We start from the raw sequence: 17,971 nt of genomic DNA on the forward strand, positions 1-17,971 counted from the left end.
AGTGCATCCTCAAGCTCAAAGCCCCTCTGTTTCAGTCTGCCTCCAGGCTTTTGGCATTCTCTGTGGGTGAATTCTCAGCCATATGAAGTTTGCAGTATTAGATGAGCTTCTTGGTTGCTTAAATTTCCTAGAGGTAGAGCACTTCCCTTAGCTTTCCAAGGGTTTGTGCTCCCAATGAAAATTATGAATCAATATTCCAGTGTATACATTTCACTCTTGTTTATTCTACGAAAAGTTCAATGGAGGTGCAAGCCGTATACATTTCACCATATAGAAATATAAAAAATCTGTTTATCAGTTTCTTCTTAGTTATCAATATGTGAATTAAAATTAATCTTTATTTAACATTATTCTAGAAGCTTCTGTGTAACACTAGAAGTAGCAAATGCCACAATAGTAAATATATATATATATCTATCTTTAGTTTATGCTGAGGCTATTACTACAACAGTAAGACAATGCAACTTCCGGAGTGGTGCAAGAATGAAAATCTATTCCACAGCTGAAAACTGCTGCTTTCTTAACTTCTGAAGAAATACAATAAACATTTCCCCATTTCAACCTGCCTTCACAAATCTGAATGTATCTAAAAGACTGTAATAAAATACCTAGTGAGCTCTGGATCAACTAGGGCACTCGAGTGTGCACGGTTGCACATAAAACCAAATTATAGCTTTATCTGCAAAACTGTGTCATTCCTGAAACTGAATTAAATCCATATCAAGTTCAATCTCTGTCTTTCAAAAAGCATTTAGTGTACATTCAGAGGGATTGACACTTATTCAGAAACACAGGCTTTTAAATGACAAACTTTGATAAGCATTAGTAGGTCTGCACGAAACCCCTGTTAATTCCATGAAAAACACATACTCCAGGAAGAGTACACAGCACAAAATCCATGACTGCTGGAAATTCCAAGGTTTATCTCATTCTACTCATTTGGGATCAAAACATTCCTTCAGAGAATGCATCAAAGGAAATAATCATAAAGAAAGAAGGAAATGATCTCATGTGAAACTGAACAAAGAAATAAACAAAAAGTGAGGGAGCGCAGCAGCAGTAGCAGCAGCAGCACACTTCAGCAAAAGTACTCACGCAGAATCTACTGGCCAGAAGTTGATCAGAGTAACAGGACTGCAAGACAAAAAATGAGGAGGTGAAGAGAAAGGCAGAAGAAACTCAGCAGCAAAATAATTACAGAAAGTAAAAAAAAAAAAAAGTCACAATAACTAAAAAGCAGAAATCCAACAGACCAACATGAATGGCTGTGAAGAGCAACCAACCAAAAAGTGAGAAAAAAACCTTGAAATCTAAAATTTAAAAAGAGAAAGAGAAAGAGCGAGAACAAGCTGTGTGCAATTGCCATTAAACAACTGATTAAACGTGTAAAAAACCAAAGGGAACTGGGTTAAATAATTGATTTCTCCATGTGAATCATTACTGCTTTTTTGTTTTTTTTTCCATGAAGACATCAGTCATTTAGTAAGACTAAATTTACAGGCTGAGAAAAGAAGAAATCATCTAGGAAGGTCACAAACACCATAGCCTAATTAAAGAAGTAAAACCAAGGAAAGATATCCATTTGGAAGAAAATAAAAATTTAATGAATGTATCATTAACCTCCAAATTGTACATCAAACTTAGAAGTTTGTAAGACTGAAGACTGCCAGTAAGACTGTATTTTTATTTTTTTTTTTGCTAACTGAAGCTGAAGTTCCTGTATAAGGACAGGTGAAAGCAGATAAAGGCAATGGCAACTGGAAGCCCAGCTTGTGTTTTCCTGCCAGGTGAGGTAAACAGAAATGAAAGACATAAAGAGGCTTTATGCATTTAGGAAGTGAAAGGAGTTGGCACCAGCTGGGGAGCTCAAATAGTGTACCAAATGAATTGCTACTTAAGATACTGCAGAGCTACTCACGTTTCCATGTTGTCTCCCTCCAAGACAGTCTGCACAGGCAGGTAGCCCATTCGTGGGTGCTTTGCAAAATATCTTTTTGTTCGAAATTTGTTTTTTAGTACCTTGGCAAAGTCACGGACATCTTCTCCTGAAGTTGTCTGAAAGCCACAAATCACAATGAAATCATCTTTCATGAGGTTGTCACCATTTTTCAATTGCCTCTTCCTTTGCTGGGTCACTTGGAAGAGCTGTGATCACACCAAGCAGAGCTGCCAGCACCTTGAGCCCCAGAACTGCAAATTTTATTTGTCTGTCACTGTCACCTTACAATGCACTACACACACACTGCTAGTGGAGAGGAAGGAGGGAAAGAGAAGAAGTTTCAAAACCCCCTGACAGGCTCATGCCTCACCTCAGGTGATCTCAAGAGGACAAGCAATAATTAGACAATAATTTGTCATTTCCTCACCTGGCTGTGGGGCAGTCTCTCTGCCTACTTTTGGTTCAGCACTAAAATGGCTGTAGTGCAGGACACACAGCCAGTCTGTGTGTCCAGCTGGGTGCTTCACTGCCTGGATCCCAACTCTTACAACATGCTTAACATCTCCATCTCATGGACTTGTCAATCTTTGAAAGTCTCTAGGTACCTTTTCTCTCTAGTTTTCCTCCTCAGCCTTCTGTGCCATTAGTATTTTGTTCTAAGGGAAACAAAAAGCAGGTGAGAGCTGCTTAAAGCTCTCAGATCAGTTATTTCTTCCTGCACCTGTTCAATGTGAAACTAGCAGGGATTTAAGATCAATACTCTGAGGAGAGCACAATTTGCATGAAGTTTTCTACTCCCTTGCCCGCAGCAGGCTTCCCTTGCTGGTGTAGAGACCAGCAGAGGAGCACAACATAGATTTAGAAAGACCAGAAAGAGTCAGAAAGAGTTTCAAGGATGTCTGCTGTGAAGATGCAAGACTTATTGAGAGCCTGACGAAGAATCAGGCAATTTTCTGATGAATTTTAATGCAAGACTTCAATTACTTCAGTCAGGCTGCACTCCCTTCTCTGAACCTTGCAGAAACACTAAACCCTGAAGTACTGATCTTTTACAGTAAATTAAGTTCGTCCTGACCCACATAACAATATTACTTCTCCAATCTATCTAATTTAAAGGAAATAAATCAGAGAAAAGTTAATCTTTCTGACATTTTTATTGAGTTCTGTGCCTTCTGCATAGAGGGGAAGGATGTGCTGGAACCTATCACTTAAGCCAACCTTCACAGAGCTGCTCAAACACAGATTTTTAAAAGGTAGAAAATTAAGGATGCCCTGAAAAAATATCTGCAAAAAGTGTGAAAAGTATTAACAGAAAAGGCAAATATTATCCCTGTACTTATGACACCTGTGAGCGTCACGTAAAGCTGGAAAAATTTTGGCTCCCTTTCTGGTCAGTCTGCTCTGGCAGGAAAATTCAGTGTAATCAAAAACTGGCAGAGAAGTGACACAGCAAAACCTATGAGCCAGTATAAGCATCTGCATTTTCAAGAAACTGAGATAACATTTGGTAATATTAAGTATCCTTTCCTTAATCAGAAGTAAAGGCATTTGGGGAAGGGAGGGATGAAGTGTGCCCAGACCACCCAGAGGACTCCAGAAAGGAGATTTATTGAGGTGGCTCCCTGCCCATGCCTCCATGGAGGAGGGAATTCCCTCTGCTGAATTCCATCTGCACTGCCTGCCAGGAGAGCTCTTAACCAGTTTGTCATCAAAAGAGCACAGAGAGCACATCTGCTGGAAACACAGAAAAACTTTTAATATTTAATCTTGGTATAAATAGATTAAGCACAGCTTTCTATCCTGTTGTTCACCTGTGCCATTTATAACCATTTATTAATGCCCTGTCTACTTCTGATGTTGAGAACACTTTCTATTGCATTTGACTGTAATTTGGATTAAGTGTTTTGAGGTATTAGAAATGAAACATGCATTGCTTCAGCCTTCCTGAGACTGTTCTCCCCTCTCTCTCCCCTGAACCTTCTACAGGACAACCAAACATTAAAATGCACAGAAACATCCCAATCTATCTGGTACCACAAGAATCCCAAGAAGAAAACATATCTTTTAGTGACAACCAAAAGCATCAGGCACCTCTCATACAATCCAACTGACATTTAAAAAATGCTCAAGGAGCAAAAGAAGGGAAAAGAAAATGTGATTATTACATTGACAAGATGATAAACTGAGGCTATTTTCAGCCAAACCTTCTGATTTACTCCAGAGATGTTTTATTACATATGATTTTCAGAGTAAAATCATCCAGACCAAAATTCCAAGAAGAACTGGTTTATGAGGAAGAAACAGTGGAGTTTCAGCATCCCAGCTCTCTTAAGTCAAAGCAACATATAGGCAGATGGGTTGAGCATGTTCCAAAACTATCCTGAAACCAAGCTATTTAAATAGAAATAGTTCTTTTTATTCACATAGGAATAGCTTTACCACCAGCTGACTGTTCCCAGTTTGATTTAAGAAAGTGCCTTGCCAAACCTCCTCCCCAGACCTCAGCCCTAAGTGGAAGCCCTGAATGTAGACAGGTCTATCAGTTTGCCACACTTCCTTCCAAAGAGGTGTTTTTTATGTTTGTGTGTCACTGTTCATTAAAACCCTAACAGAAAAATCATCCTGCATTTACATCTCAGTCTATAAGTTGTCTTCTATGTTTTGTTTGAAAACTCTTTAAGAAGTCCTATCTCTTTGAAAAATAAATTGAGATGTGTTGCTTTCAGGAATAATTGTAGCAATTTTTCTGTCTAAATGAAAACCAAGCAACTGCCTTGCCCTTATTCTGACTCAACCTTTTTCAAGAAAGGGAACATTATCACATCCCTCAGGTATTTAGCACGAGTTCTCAAAACTCCCCTAAGCAGAATTAAAGACAGCAGTGCTCAAAAATTTCTTGATACTAAGAGGGAGGGAGAATAAAAATATCAGAACACTGCGGTGTGCACATCGAATTATTGCAAAGATATTATCAAAGAAGGCATCACATGTCTTGTGTCTGCCAAAATGCATTTTAAGGTGAGAGATTAGTGTGGAGGAAGACTGATAAATGTTCTGCCACCTGCATACTCTTTTTCATTCATTTAGAAAACAATTACAAACTAGACATAGCTTCAGTGGATGTTCAGTCCCCCAGTACCTGAGTAAATTTTTTGTAATAGCAGCAACACAAAAAAGCGTGGGGCTTGCAGTGTATCACATTCACTTCCCCCTCCACCCCAGCTAATCCTCCTCTAATTCAGCTGGCTGCTTGTGCAGCCAGGCACGGCAATTAGCACGGGTTGCTGGAGTTCAGGGAAAAATCCACTGGCTGTGAATGGTTCTTTATTCTGATCCAGCAGGCTGGATGTGGTGGCAGGTTTTCTGTTCACCACCACGTTCACCTCTTAGTAATCTGTATTTTCAGGGATAACACAAACCTGCTGGATGCAGCACTGCAATGAGTTGCTGCAGGCTGGGGGTGCAGCTCGCAATCCCTTTTTATTTCTCTTTCCTCAAAACACATCAAAAGGGTAAGAAAATGGTTGGAAGATACTGGTTTGTACCACTCACAAATCTCCCATGTTGTTTCTTAGCTAGAATAAGAGTGGCAAAGTGCAAAGCAAAGCTGCAGTCCATCCAGGAAGGAGGGGTTCAGCCGCAGGTAGAAAAATGGCTTGCAGGGAGTCAGTCTCTCACTCACTCACCCTGCCTATCACTCAGATCACGAGATTCTGCTCTAGGAATGCCTGCAATGGAGAAGTCTGTTCAGACCTGCCCAGGCAGCGCCAGCGATTCCCTCTGACTGGTGCAGCAGTTCAGGCAAATCGCCCTTCCAGCAACCTCAGCCCCTGGGGGACAGCGCTGAAAACCACAGCCAACCAACACCGACAAAGAGCCAGCAAATGGGCACGGCTGCCACTGCAGATATTCCCAGGAAACCCTGCCATTGAAGGGTAAAAGTGGATAGATAATGCAAGTAACGATCTGTAAGTTAAAACTAACAAAAATTCTGGGCTTGTTTTACTGTAATATTTTAGAGGCATAAATTTTTTTCTCTCTTTTTTAGGTCTCTGAGAAAAGCCGAGAATCTTTGCTTCATTTTGGCCATGTCTTTTTGCTTGGATGAAGATTTAAAGACTGTTCATATAATTTTATGAGGGTAGCCCAAGTATGATTTTGATGCTTTGTTTTCACCATTTATGACTACCAGCAGATGAAAGCCTAGGAATAATCCTATTTCACCAGGAAATGCTGATGAGAGTGCACTGCTTCAAGACCAACACAAGCAATAGCAAAGGCAGCTGAAATCTCAGTTGTGCTACGTGGTTGAAGTTTAACTTGAGAGCACCTCTAACTGATGCCCCTTTACACTGGTCCTGAGAGGCCAAAAAGGAGCACACTGAGAGAGAAATGGAAAATTTCCCTTACTAGCTAGTCAGGTATGAAAGAAACATTTATGCAGAACCAATCCTTTTGGGAGCTGTGAAAGAAGGGTGAAGTCCCTCACAAATTTTCCTTACTAGCTAGTCAGGTATAAAGAAACATTTATGCAAAACCAAACCTTTTGGGAGCTGTGAAAGAAGGGTGAAGTCCCTCACCACACCATCACTGCAGCACCCTGTACTGAACGGCCTGGCTTCCCCTCTTCAGAAATGAAATCTGCCTTGCAACCATGAGAACTTCCTGGCATTTTATATCATCAAGTGACCAGACAATAAAAAGGTACCATGTGAAGAATAGTGAAGAATTTAAAAATGCAACCATAGTGTTGAGAAACCATAGTGGGAGAAAGCAAGTGAAGTGGCAACTTGATGAGGAAAAGCAGAAAAAAACCACACACTTATACAGAGAAAACCTTGGGACCCAAGATATGAATGAGTATTTGCAGAAATCATGTGCTTCCAGGAGAATCCATAAAGTGAGCTATAGCATTGAACATGGAATAAGTCATCAGCACACAACAATACATTATGACACAGAACTGTGCAAACAATGAACTTCAGTTTAGTTCAAACCATTGGAGCAACCTTGACTAAGCAACAAAATTGCTGGCATGTATAGTATATATATAATGAGATTTAATAATGGATGAGGGAAGGAAAGCAGTCCTAATGCTTCATTACCTTGCACACAGGAAAATAAGTTTTTACTTTCTAGTAAGAAGGGACAGTAAGAGTCAATAAAACAGCAACTTACTGGTGTGCAGTATTCCACCATAGGATAGTGCATTTTGTGACCTTTAGCAACACGGCCAGAGAAGAAGCAACTTTGGCAAATGTCATAGTTAAAGTGCTTTAAACTTCTGTACCTAAAAGAGGATAAAAAAAAAAATCACAGCTTCAGAGCTTTGTATGTGACTGCTTCATATCAGCCCATCAAGTTTGCTGCGTTAGTAAATTCTCTTCTGTGACATGTCACATGGTGTACAATGCCCAGCAATGCTCCTCTGCCCTGAGGGACAGGTACTGCTGCCTCAGATGTTTGTCATAGATCTCAATCTTCAAGAAAATTTCTAATACTGGGCCAACAATGAAGATTTCTACACATTCACTCACCTTTAGCGTATGAAAGACACTTTTTATTTCTATAACACTAACTTCAGATCTTTTGCTCTTCATCATGATTCCTAAAATAGAATGTCCTCTGGGAGGAAAATTCAAGAAAGTAATGCCCTCTCAGTAAGTCACTCTGGCAACACCCTCATGCCCTTCCTAGCACCTCTATAAAAACAATTTTCCTGCAGAGCATTCCATCCATGCAAAACTCCAAATGCACTTTTGGGCTATTATTTAATCTCATCAGCTCTATGAGGCAGCTAACTGTAGTATCTGCTGTGCTGAAGTGGTTGAAAGAGCCAGAGGCATAAGGGTTGTCTTGTTCCAAATACACGAAGCAGCTCAGCCACAACGACCTCAAAAGAACATTGTTTTACATGAACTGGGTGCACAGTATTAGCTTTCCAAAAGCCTTCCAATACAGTATCTTTTTGTCAAGTGTGTACACAGGGTTTCAATGACTTGCAAAGACAGAGAAAAAAAATCTGTGACAGACAGATTCTACTATCATGATAATAGATTTGTTATATAAATTTAAGAGACAGATGAGATCAGTCAAGTAAAATTAGACACAAACACAGAGCTCCAGTGTCTGCTCCCTGAGTTCTTGGTGCTTACAACAGAGTATCCATTCACTTGCCATCCTTTGATATTTCCAAGGGCTGCACTTTTCAATTCCACCTACTTGTCTTTGGCTGGTTTGTGCAAAACTATGTAAGTAATACAGTAGTTCATAAACTGCATCTGGGAATTGGAAAATTAGACTTTATGGATGTGCTGAATTACTCACATCCAATCCATAGCTCTTCCTCAGTAATATGTATCACTTCCCAGTTCAGATATTAATGGGGAATAAAAAGCAAAAGAAAAATAATTTAGACTATTAGAGCAACAGCATCAGATTCAAAACAAAGCAATAAATACTTTCTAAATGTCCCCCATTTCCCACTGCCTGTGAAATTGTAGCAGAAAGCACTGCCCCACTACATGCATAAAAGCTACATTCATCTGCTCCCAGGTTAGAGGAAAATGATGGCTTTTTTTGTGTAGCACTGCTTGCTGCTGTTATCTATCTGGGTTTTAGACACAAAATTACAGAAAGCTCTTTGTAAACAACACGATAACATAGAAGGAGAAATGCCAATGGTAAAAGAAGACTGTGTGTAAAAAGGGCAGAAACCATACAAAGCAGCTATTGCAAAGCAAAGTGATAAAACAAGTCTAGGCATAATTGAAAGTGAGTATTTACTTAGCCCTTAAGTGGCTTCTCAACAGGAACACCAACACACAGCCATTTTACAACACAGTGACTTATTCATTGCCATAGTAACCACGGTGTCAATCCAGATGTTTAAATAGACCAGCAACATTTCCCCCACTCCAGGTTAATGTTCCACCAACATTCTTTCGCAGAGAAATGCACATGTAGCTTCTACATGCCTGAGAATTTTCAAGGCACTTGCTTGCTTTATGCTATGACAGAAAGCAATTCATTAGGATCCAATTCAGAAAATGTAACTGCATAGGACACACTGAATGTAAGGCAAATTGCGTTAGTTGTGCAATCCAACAACACTTTTGTTGAGGCATGGAAAGACTGGGACACAGAGAAAGTGCCATGTTTGAACTGGGAGATGACTATTGTCCTGTTCAAGTCTCACAGCACTGTACCCAATCTAGGTGCCACTCTCCCTCATGTCCCCATCACAATTATTTTTTCCAAGAACAAAATGCCTATAAAATGAAGCTCCTGATTTGCCTGGAATCAGGCAGAGCTCTTGATCCACCAAGCAGAATCAAACGTGGCTGAAAGGGAGAGAGTCTGTACCTGAATCCAATAATGGGGCACTCCTTACAGATGTTGCACTTGGCTTGGTGCTTGGCAGTCTCAGCAGCAGCCACCCTGTGCAGGACAGGCAACCACACCATGGACTGTGGCTCCAGCCTCATCCAGTCCAGGAAAAGGGCTGCTTCAATCTCTGGTTTGTTGTTGGCCTGAAACACAAGGGGAAAAATGACAGGGGTTGAGCACAACTGATCTAACTAACAGTTCAAGTTGTTCCTGTCAACTCCGTATCTCTTCCAGGAATATATCTCCAGCTTTTCCCCCAGTCCAACTACTCATAAAAAAAAATAAAATAAAAATAAAAAATCCCCAGGATCCTGCCTTCAAGCTGGGAACTGAAAACCATTATTAATATTTCAAATCTCCCTTTCTCTTATTCTCTCTATTACGATAGACAGCACTACCATGTACTTTGTCACAGGGAAAATCATCCACTTACAGGATCACCTTTGATGCCTGATCTCACATTCTCTGTCTCTCTTATCTGAGACTGTATAGCACTGCTTCTCACCTATTTTAAAAACTGTTATCCAAGCCCTAAAAATTGCATGTCTTTTGATCAAAATTCCTTCCTCCTTAAGATCTTTCATTATCACACTTACCTTTCTTCATAATGCACACATAAGGAAATAATTCAAATCTCTCTCAAGTCTGTTGTTGAACATGTAAACCTCTTTCTCCCTAAATGCCTCAAACCACCTCTTCTTTAAACTTCCCATCACTGACTGCAAACACAATACAGTTCTGTCCCACAAAATAACATTCTCAGATTCCATTACATCCCAAACTCATCTTTTTGCCAACAGCAGAAGAGCCAATGAACACTTCAGCAAACATTCACTGACAAATGAGCAAACCCATTCCTCTGCTGCCTTCCCATCCCATCCCATCCCATCCCATCCCATCCCATCCCATCCCAATCAGTGTGACATTTCAAGTAACTCTTCCATGGTAACTTCAAGGCAGCTCAGTCACAGAGCCAAATCCCAATGTGCTAGGCATCATGCATGCCCGAAAAAATGATATATCATCCCTACCCAGAGCACCCACAGTATGGAAAAAGAAAACAAAGAGACAAAACCCACAAAGAAAGAGGGGACAGTAGTGACGGCTGTGCATGGGGAGAGGTCACACTGTACCAGCAGGCTGGACACTGCAAAGAACAGCGCAGAACAAAGGCAAGGAGCATCAAAAGGGATTTAAAGGAAAACAGTGGAATGATGGAGTCAGTGTTTACAGGAAACAGCCCTCCATCGTGCAGGGTGCCACGAAGCCTGCACAAAACTGTTACCTGAGAAGCTGGGAGATGGTTTCAGTGCTGAAAGTGAGGTGATAGATCAGGTAGAAACCTCAAAAGGTTCTGGTGGGGAGGGTGGGAGAAGGGAGGAATGTGTCCATACAGGGAAAAGCCCAAGTGATGAAGAGGGATAACATCGTGCTGCTTCTCTAAACCATCACTACCATGCTAATTCCAATTCCTCAAGACATTTCCTTCCATGCTTCCCACAGCAACAGCATATTTATGGTCTGAATATATTTAAATCCTCTGCTTTCTTTTTCTCTATGCTTTCAAATACAGCTCTCAGTGGGCCAGTCTTTTATATTTTAAACTTCACAAGGCTGACTGTCTTCCTTTGTGGTTCCAAACCTATTTGAAGCACTTAAATAAATAATAAGCATTAATGTATCATGTACATGGACCAAGATGAATAGGGGATTGAGTGCTGAGGATTTTTGTACTTGCTCTCAGTTACTTGTCCAGTTTCTCATGAAATTTGAGTTTAGTATAATCTAGCTAAAACCTTATTGAACTAAAAATGCTAGCAATGACTTTCAAGAAAAAAATATCCCTACTGATCTGCCGAAGAGCTATAGGGAAAACCAATTAGCTGTAGTTTTGTTTTTTGTTTTCTTTTAAATCTACCACTGTTTATAACCTTGACAAACAAATCAACTGATCAATATTTGAAGGCTAAGAAGAATGCAGTTTCCCAGACAGAACCCCACAAAAAAGATGCAAAATACAAGACCTGTAACATGCCCTGAATAATGAATTGCATTAAAATTGACTTAAAATGCTGTTGCGATACTTTAGTTAATCAGAAACAAAGATTCTTGGTCAGAGCTTCCTTCTTAAGGTGCTCGTTTGGGAAACCATCCAACAACTCCTATCACTACACTTGGGATCCATACACATGTACTTCTAGTATAGTAAAAAATATCCTTTTTTGGATGTTTGGGGTAAAAACATCAAATGAGAACATATCTACAATTATTCAGATAAAGTCCTTCACAATTTGATATTCATGAAAGGATTATATTAAATGGAATACATGCCAAAACACTTCTGAAGTATTCTGCATTAAACTTCTGCATCAAAAACTCTGTTTTTTCACATAGCTGCAGAATTTAGGAAGTCCCCCCAAAATAAAAAGATAAAATCAAAAGCACAATAAAGTCCAGTCAACACTGGCAAGAGGATTTGTTCAGAACACTGACACATCAGTGCATCAGTGAATTCAGTCAAATCAAATTAATTTTGGAGCTCCTAAGTGAAAGGCATGCTTCTAAAATATGACCATCTATATTTTCAGCTGGAAGTCAGGGCAACAAAATGGCAAGGGAAAGGCTTTCTGTGACTCACTCAGGGATCCAGCTTCAGCCAGCAACTACACTGGCAAACCATAACCCTGCCTAGCAGACTACACTTTCTATACAGAGGTCCTCTAAGACTTGAAAAGGAAAAAAAAATTAACAGGATCTCTTTAATATACCATTCCTAACAGAAAAACATGAGGTGTACGGAAATGCTGCAGTGCAATCTGCAGTCAGAATAAGAATGAGCCGCTCAAAGCACTGCTCTCCACTTGTAGCTGCTTTAAATTTGCAGGGAAAATGCTGCAGCAATGAAAGACTTTCTGTAACACCCTAGATCTATTTTAATTTTGCAGTCACTGTCAACTGCCAGCAGTCCCAATAGCTGCCTAGACAGAGCTCCGGATGGCGGCTGTACAAAACCTGTGCTCAGAGAGATTAGGTGCATTAAAATGTATCAGAACTGGTTCTGAATTATATTACATGAAGATTTAAAGCCACGTGGAGAAAAGCTGGTCAGGGTCAGACAGTATAGGACATACAGTTCTCAACTGTCTCCTGAGCTGCTACTACAATTTTTTAAATAATCTCTAAATCCAGTAAGGCAGCAGCTGAAGATTTTACATATGGGAAAAAGGCTGAATTCATACAGTTCATATCTGAAGCAACAAGATCAAGCTGTAAAGAATATTAATGGTTCTTCTCTTGAACACATTTCTGTGCAACTCACAATTTTTATGGTAATAACAGAGTGAATCATAAAGTAAAATTCATTAAGGTCTTTCCAGCTTACAAGTAACAATTTGTTATGGAGGACATTCAAATTCATTATGTTCCAGACATCTGTTTTTCAGTATTTATTCTGCAGAAACAATGGGAAAATAGGAAGTTGGGTGGTGCTAGCATCTTTATGCAATACTTGGGAGATGAGTTTTTTGTTCTTCCCTCTCTCTTCCTCTAGCTAGTAGCTGAAAAAATATCCTATGCCATATTAACTTTGTCTGTCCATAATGGGAAATATGCTACAAAATACAGTTGGGATTTTACATGAACAATGTGGTATGCTTTTAGACTGAGTCAGATAATACAGCAGAAATTTCTGATAACATTTCTGATTAGCTATATTCTGCTTATGTGCAGTGTAGGAAATTGACTGGAAATAAATTAACATTGTTAATTGAATGGTGTTTTTCACCCCGGGTGGAAAGCTTTACATTGGCAAATACCGTTTTGAACAAACTACACTGAGGGATGGGATTCTTATGACTTGTTAAAGTCTAAAAATGCAGAGCAGTCAGTAACAGCAACCCTGTCTCCCCAGTCAGACCTAATCCTGGTCACCCTTGTCTTCCCCTCCTACATTACACTTGATTGCAATGACAGTCAATGTTTTTAGTGTTGTGGCAAAGAATAATAAAATAAAATAACATGAATCCAGAAGAGAATTAGTGTAGTTTGTATCACTCACACTCGAACAGCATCTTCCTGATCCCTACCCCTTAAACCATTTTAGAATAGCTTTTGAAAGCAGTTCACTTGTAGGACTCTTCAACACTGCCTCCAAAGTCAGGCACAGGTTCACAAAATCCTGCTGAAATAAAACCAGAATTGCTGTTTTATGACATTTACAGCACAGCAGCTTGAGGAAGGATTTGCTACTTCCCTTTGGCCAGCTCTCTGTGGTCAGAGCCAGGAGCAGAAGAAATATCCTATGAATAGAAACAAGGGCTGCCTGAATCTGTTAAAAGAGATTGAGTCCCTCAGCAGTAACACTGCACTTGTAAATTATTTTCATATAGACTTGTATATATAACTATATATAGTTATTTGTACGTAGTACTGGTATTTCCTAACTGCTCAAAAATAAAAGCAATAAATAATGCCTCGAGAAACAACTGTCCAACCAATTCAAATCACAGCATTTATGGACAAAGTCACTTTCAGGGTCCTGGCCAGGGATTTGTAACACCCAAATAACACCTAAAAAGGACTAACAGCTCTATTTTGGATTTTATTTGCCTGAGTAAATACACCAGATTTGGACACACTTCCATGGTTTTAGAAAGTGGGCTGATCTTGTCTTACCATTGATCAAGTACAAATCTAGTAAAGAAGACTATACAATACAGAATATTAAAATACTTTGCTTCATCAAAGTGAAGCCAAACAAGGTTTAAAATACATGTATGAGTTAACTGCACATATTTTACTGCTCCTTAGCTTCATCTGTTCTAGTTTTTAACATTAAGTACTCTAATTCAAGTATATCCTTGAAAGAAAGCATCCCTAAAGAATTTTATAACCAAGAACCAACTGTCCAATATCTTACTGAGAAATGGTGAGGGACATTTTTATCTGAGCTGCACTCTGCTCTCTCATCACATTTCTTCAAAGTCTCAATGTCACAGTAACTCATCCAAGGCAGCAATGTGAATTCCTAGGTCCTGTTTACACTATATGAGGAAAGCATATTAAAATTTTCCACTGTGATTAGAACCGTGTGTCCTTCACTCCATATCATTTCCCTATCCTGTTTACTTAAAAAACATACCCATCACAGAACTGAAAGGAAAGTCCTTTCACACTGCAGCAACACTGAATTCACTCAATTTTTCATGGATCTATAGATTGCTTTGATGCATTCTGAGCTTAAGCAGAACTATACAGTCTTCAAGTGGTCACTGGATTAAGCTCTTTGCTCTCTAAACTTAAAAGCATTTTTCTTTAAAATATCAAGGCAGAAATTACACACCCCTGCCCCAAATAGGAAAGATGCGTCCCATGATATTATCCTTCTCGTCCCAAGAACTTCTACCAGCACCTTCCTGCAAATGAAGAAAACTACAGAAAGCACAAGTCAGTGCTGGGGGAGGGAGAAGTAGCAGGAGTACTGGAGCAGCAGCCTCGGGAGAAGGGGACCCAATTCTCAGGAGCAGAGGTGTGCAGCAGGCAAGGCTGCTGCCAACAGCAGGGCTGGGCTCCTCCCTGCCCAAACCTCATTCCCAAGGACTAACCCTTCAAAAAGCAGGAGAGATTTCCCCTGTTATCTCTGGGAACAGTAAACATCCCCTTTTTTTCTGCTGCTGTGCAGACAGACAAGGCCGTTGCCAGGGCACCTAACCTAAGGGAGCTGGGATAACCATTTCTGAGGCACACAATTGTTGCGACTCTGACATGACTGCAATCATATTGCTGGCTTATCATCACCAGAAAGGAAGAAAAAAGGGAAGAAAAAAAAAAAGCAAAACTAAAGGAAAAGTATTCCTCAATGTGGGCGTACAAAGAAAGACTTAAATTAGTTTCCATGCAGTAATGTAAACTATGAACCCCCACAATATTCTTCAAAAATGAATTATCTCGCTACAGGAACAGGAGGCTGCTGGGAGCAGCCTGGCTGTCCAGCTTTTCCAGCCTCCCTGTTACCTGGGCTGCTCCGTGTTCCTCCCACCAACATTTCTGTGCTTGTCCCCCAGCCTGTGGATCCTGGTGCCCACCATCCTACACTGAAAGGATGTCTCAGTGCTCCTCTTCTCCCTTTCTCATGGGAAGTTCTTATCTCTTTCCCCATCTCCATTCCTGGCTGCTCCTTTCCTTTATGCCTCATTCAACCCACACTGTTTCCTTCATCACTATTATTCTTACTGCTGTTCTTACTGTCATTCCCTAAGAGCCATCCTTATTTTCCATTCCTTAATTCCTTCTCCTCTGCCTTCATTAGGGCTTTCCCTATGTTTGGATTTCTGCTCTTCTCCCTAGGGCTCCATCCTACCTATCCTCTGTCTCCCCATCTCATCTCAGCCTCCCTCCCCCTTTCCATCCCTCCTAGAAGATCGTCTGTTCTGCTGCAGCCCAGATTGGAAACCAACCTGCACTCTGATAGTTAAAATGAAGCTTCATCTGGAGGAAAAAAAAGGATGACATTCCTCCTATTGCAGGTATGAAAAATATCTACTTTTCTGTGCAGGTAAGAGAAGGGAACTTCAGGTTCTGGTGCTCTGATTTCTGAGCATGCCAAAGGTTGTGTCCAGCTGTGCTTGGGCTGTTCCTAGAAATGCCAGCAGCTGGATGTGGTACAACATTCAGCCTGCTGGCATGTCTTCATTTATAATGATGATGTTGCTAACTCATTTTGTTCAAATAAACAGTTACCACAAAATCACAGAATTGCAGAATAAGCTGAGTTGGAAGGAACACACAAGAATCACTGAGTCCAACTCCCAAACCTGTACAGGATCATCTCCATGAGTCTTCCTAGTTAAAAAAAAAATGGGTTTGGTGTGTTTCATCCCTGTGATTTTATATTGTTTATTCCTTGTGTAAACATACAGAATGGCAGCCCTCTTTAAAAAAAACTATGGTTTTGCCAGATTCTGAGGTCACTTTCCTTACTAGTTTATCAATGGTGTTCTAAAGCGCTGTTGACATTCCCTTGGGAAAACGACAGAATCTGGTGAGTCCTAATTCCTGAGGAAGGTCACATTGGTGACCTTGGTCACAAGGTACAAAATTTTTACCATGGATTTGCTGCACAATCATTTTGTGTTGGTGTCACTTGAAAGCCCAACATGGAAGTCAAGGCTTGAAAGCACCAGCAGGCTCTAACACAGCTATCAACATTACTGTGCACACTTTATGAGCATGGGTTATTCACCCAGGACATAGTCCTGTAAAACAGTCATTCTGAAATGGCATCAAATACCGATTAGAATTATAAAAGGTCATGACATGAATGACAGAAACAGTAAAATGTAAATCCTGTAAAATGAATCTGTTAAAAGAAATGTAAAAAATACAGAAAGTAGATGTCCCATCAGAACTGAAGTTTGTGGTGATTTTAGAATTAGATTCTTTTCGAAGTCATTGTGTGTATGCAGTCTACTTCCAAGCATTAATATTCATTGAAAACACTTGCTGTGTTTTGCTTACTACAGAACTGAAACTACTACATAATGAAACTTGAGCAGCAGGCAAAAAAGCAAACAACTCCCCCCTTCCCCAAGCAAACAAAAAAATCCCTCAGGGACAGTGAGGAGATGGGAAAAGAGCTTTCTTCCATTGTAATGTAGAACATGCATTTAGAGTTAATCACAGACCATACATTACCTCCCCTCCTCTACCTTTTCACTAAGCAGCTGTCTTCATCTTGTGCATTCTGCTGGTAGTTATGATAAGGATGAATAATTCCCTTAACTCTCTTCCTCCCCAGATTAAATAATTTACAAGTTTGAAAAAGAGCCTCCAGTTTGCTGTGCATTCTTTAACAGACAGGACAAGAATTCTTTCAGTACTCTTTAAAAGAAAACTGGTATTATCCATTCAAGGACTGGAAGGAGCTCATCGAGCACTCCTCGCCCCTAGACAGCACTGCAGGCAGTCGCCTATCGCTCCCCTGGGCACCTGGCTGTCACTGGTATGTACATGCCCAAAATTCAGATAAACCACTGCTCTTCACCTACATAGCAGCAATAAACAGTCATCTACTGCTGGGCAATAGAAAACTGTAAAACCAGGAGCTGCTGCAACAAAGACTGACACTCTTTGCAGGGTTCAGTTTCAACAGAAACCCCAACGACAATTATCTGCTGTCTGAGCTAATTCAAATACACCTTGTCAAAGGCCACTACCATCACGCGACCCATAGCACCCTAATCCTCATTCCAGGTTTTCAACCCTCCTCAGAAGTACAGGCGAGTTGAAGAAAAAATACCAATCAGAAAATTCAGAGCCAGCAAAACACGAACTTACAAACTGGAAGCAGCTCCTGACGCTCGGCTCGATGTTGCTGCCCCCGAAGGAGGCCACCTCCCCCAGCTGCCGGGGAATCTGGATGGAGTCGTGCAGCAGCAGCCCCAGCCGGCGCTGGTCACAGAAGCCAGTGGAACTTGCCACTTGTTTGAACAGGTCTGCAGGAAGGAGAAGGACACCAGAGGTCAAGCACCACCGCCAGGATGTGGCAAGCAGCCCAGATTTGCGTCCCTTCCAAGGCTCGCAGGTGCGGTCAACAGCCTTGGAGGACACGAGCACAAATATGACTTCCATCTGGCTGCTTCTGTT

At 40.6% G+C, this 17,971-nt stretch overlaps 1 protein-coding gene across 8 annotated transcripts in view; it reads right to left on the reverse strand.

The window, feature by feature from the left end:
- Positions 1-17,971, reverse strand: part of DMD (dystrophin) — a 1,148,466-nt gene that overhangs the window by 35,939 nt on the left and 1,094,556 nt on the right. For 7 of the 8 annotated variants that reach the window (XM_041472370.1, XM_041472371.1, XM_041472365.1 and 4 more), the window contains 5 exons: positions 17,663-17,820; positions 9,305-9,471; positions 7,118-7,229; positions 1,919-2,055; positions 1,096-1,134 (listed from right to left, as the gene is read on the reverse strand). In XM_041472370.1, the coding sequence (XP_041328304.1) occupies positions 1,096-1,134; positions 1,919-2,055; positions 7,118-7,229; positions 9,305-9,471; positions 17,663-17,820 (613 nt within the window). The remainder of the gene's footprint in view (positions 1-1,095; positions 1,135-1,918; positions 2,056-7,117; positions 7,230-9,304; positions 9,472-17,662; positions 17,821-17,971) is intronic. The other variant, XM_041472366.1, reaches the window with a different exon arrangement.

Source organism: Pyrgilauda ruficollis, unplaced genomic scaffold (genome assembly GCF_017590135.1).
Source record: "Pyrgilauda ruficollis isolate IOZ18807 unplaced genomic scaffold, ASM1759013v1 scaffold29, whole genome shotgun sequence".
Lineage (NCBI taxonomy): Eukaryota > Metazoa > Chordata > Aves > Passeriformes > Passeridae > Pyrgilauda > Pyrgilauda ruficollis.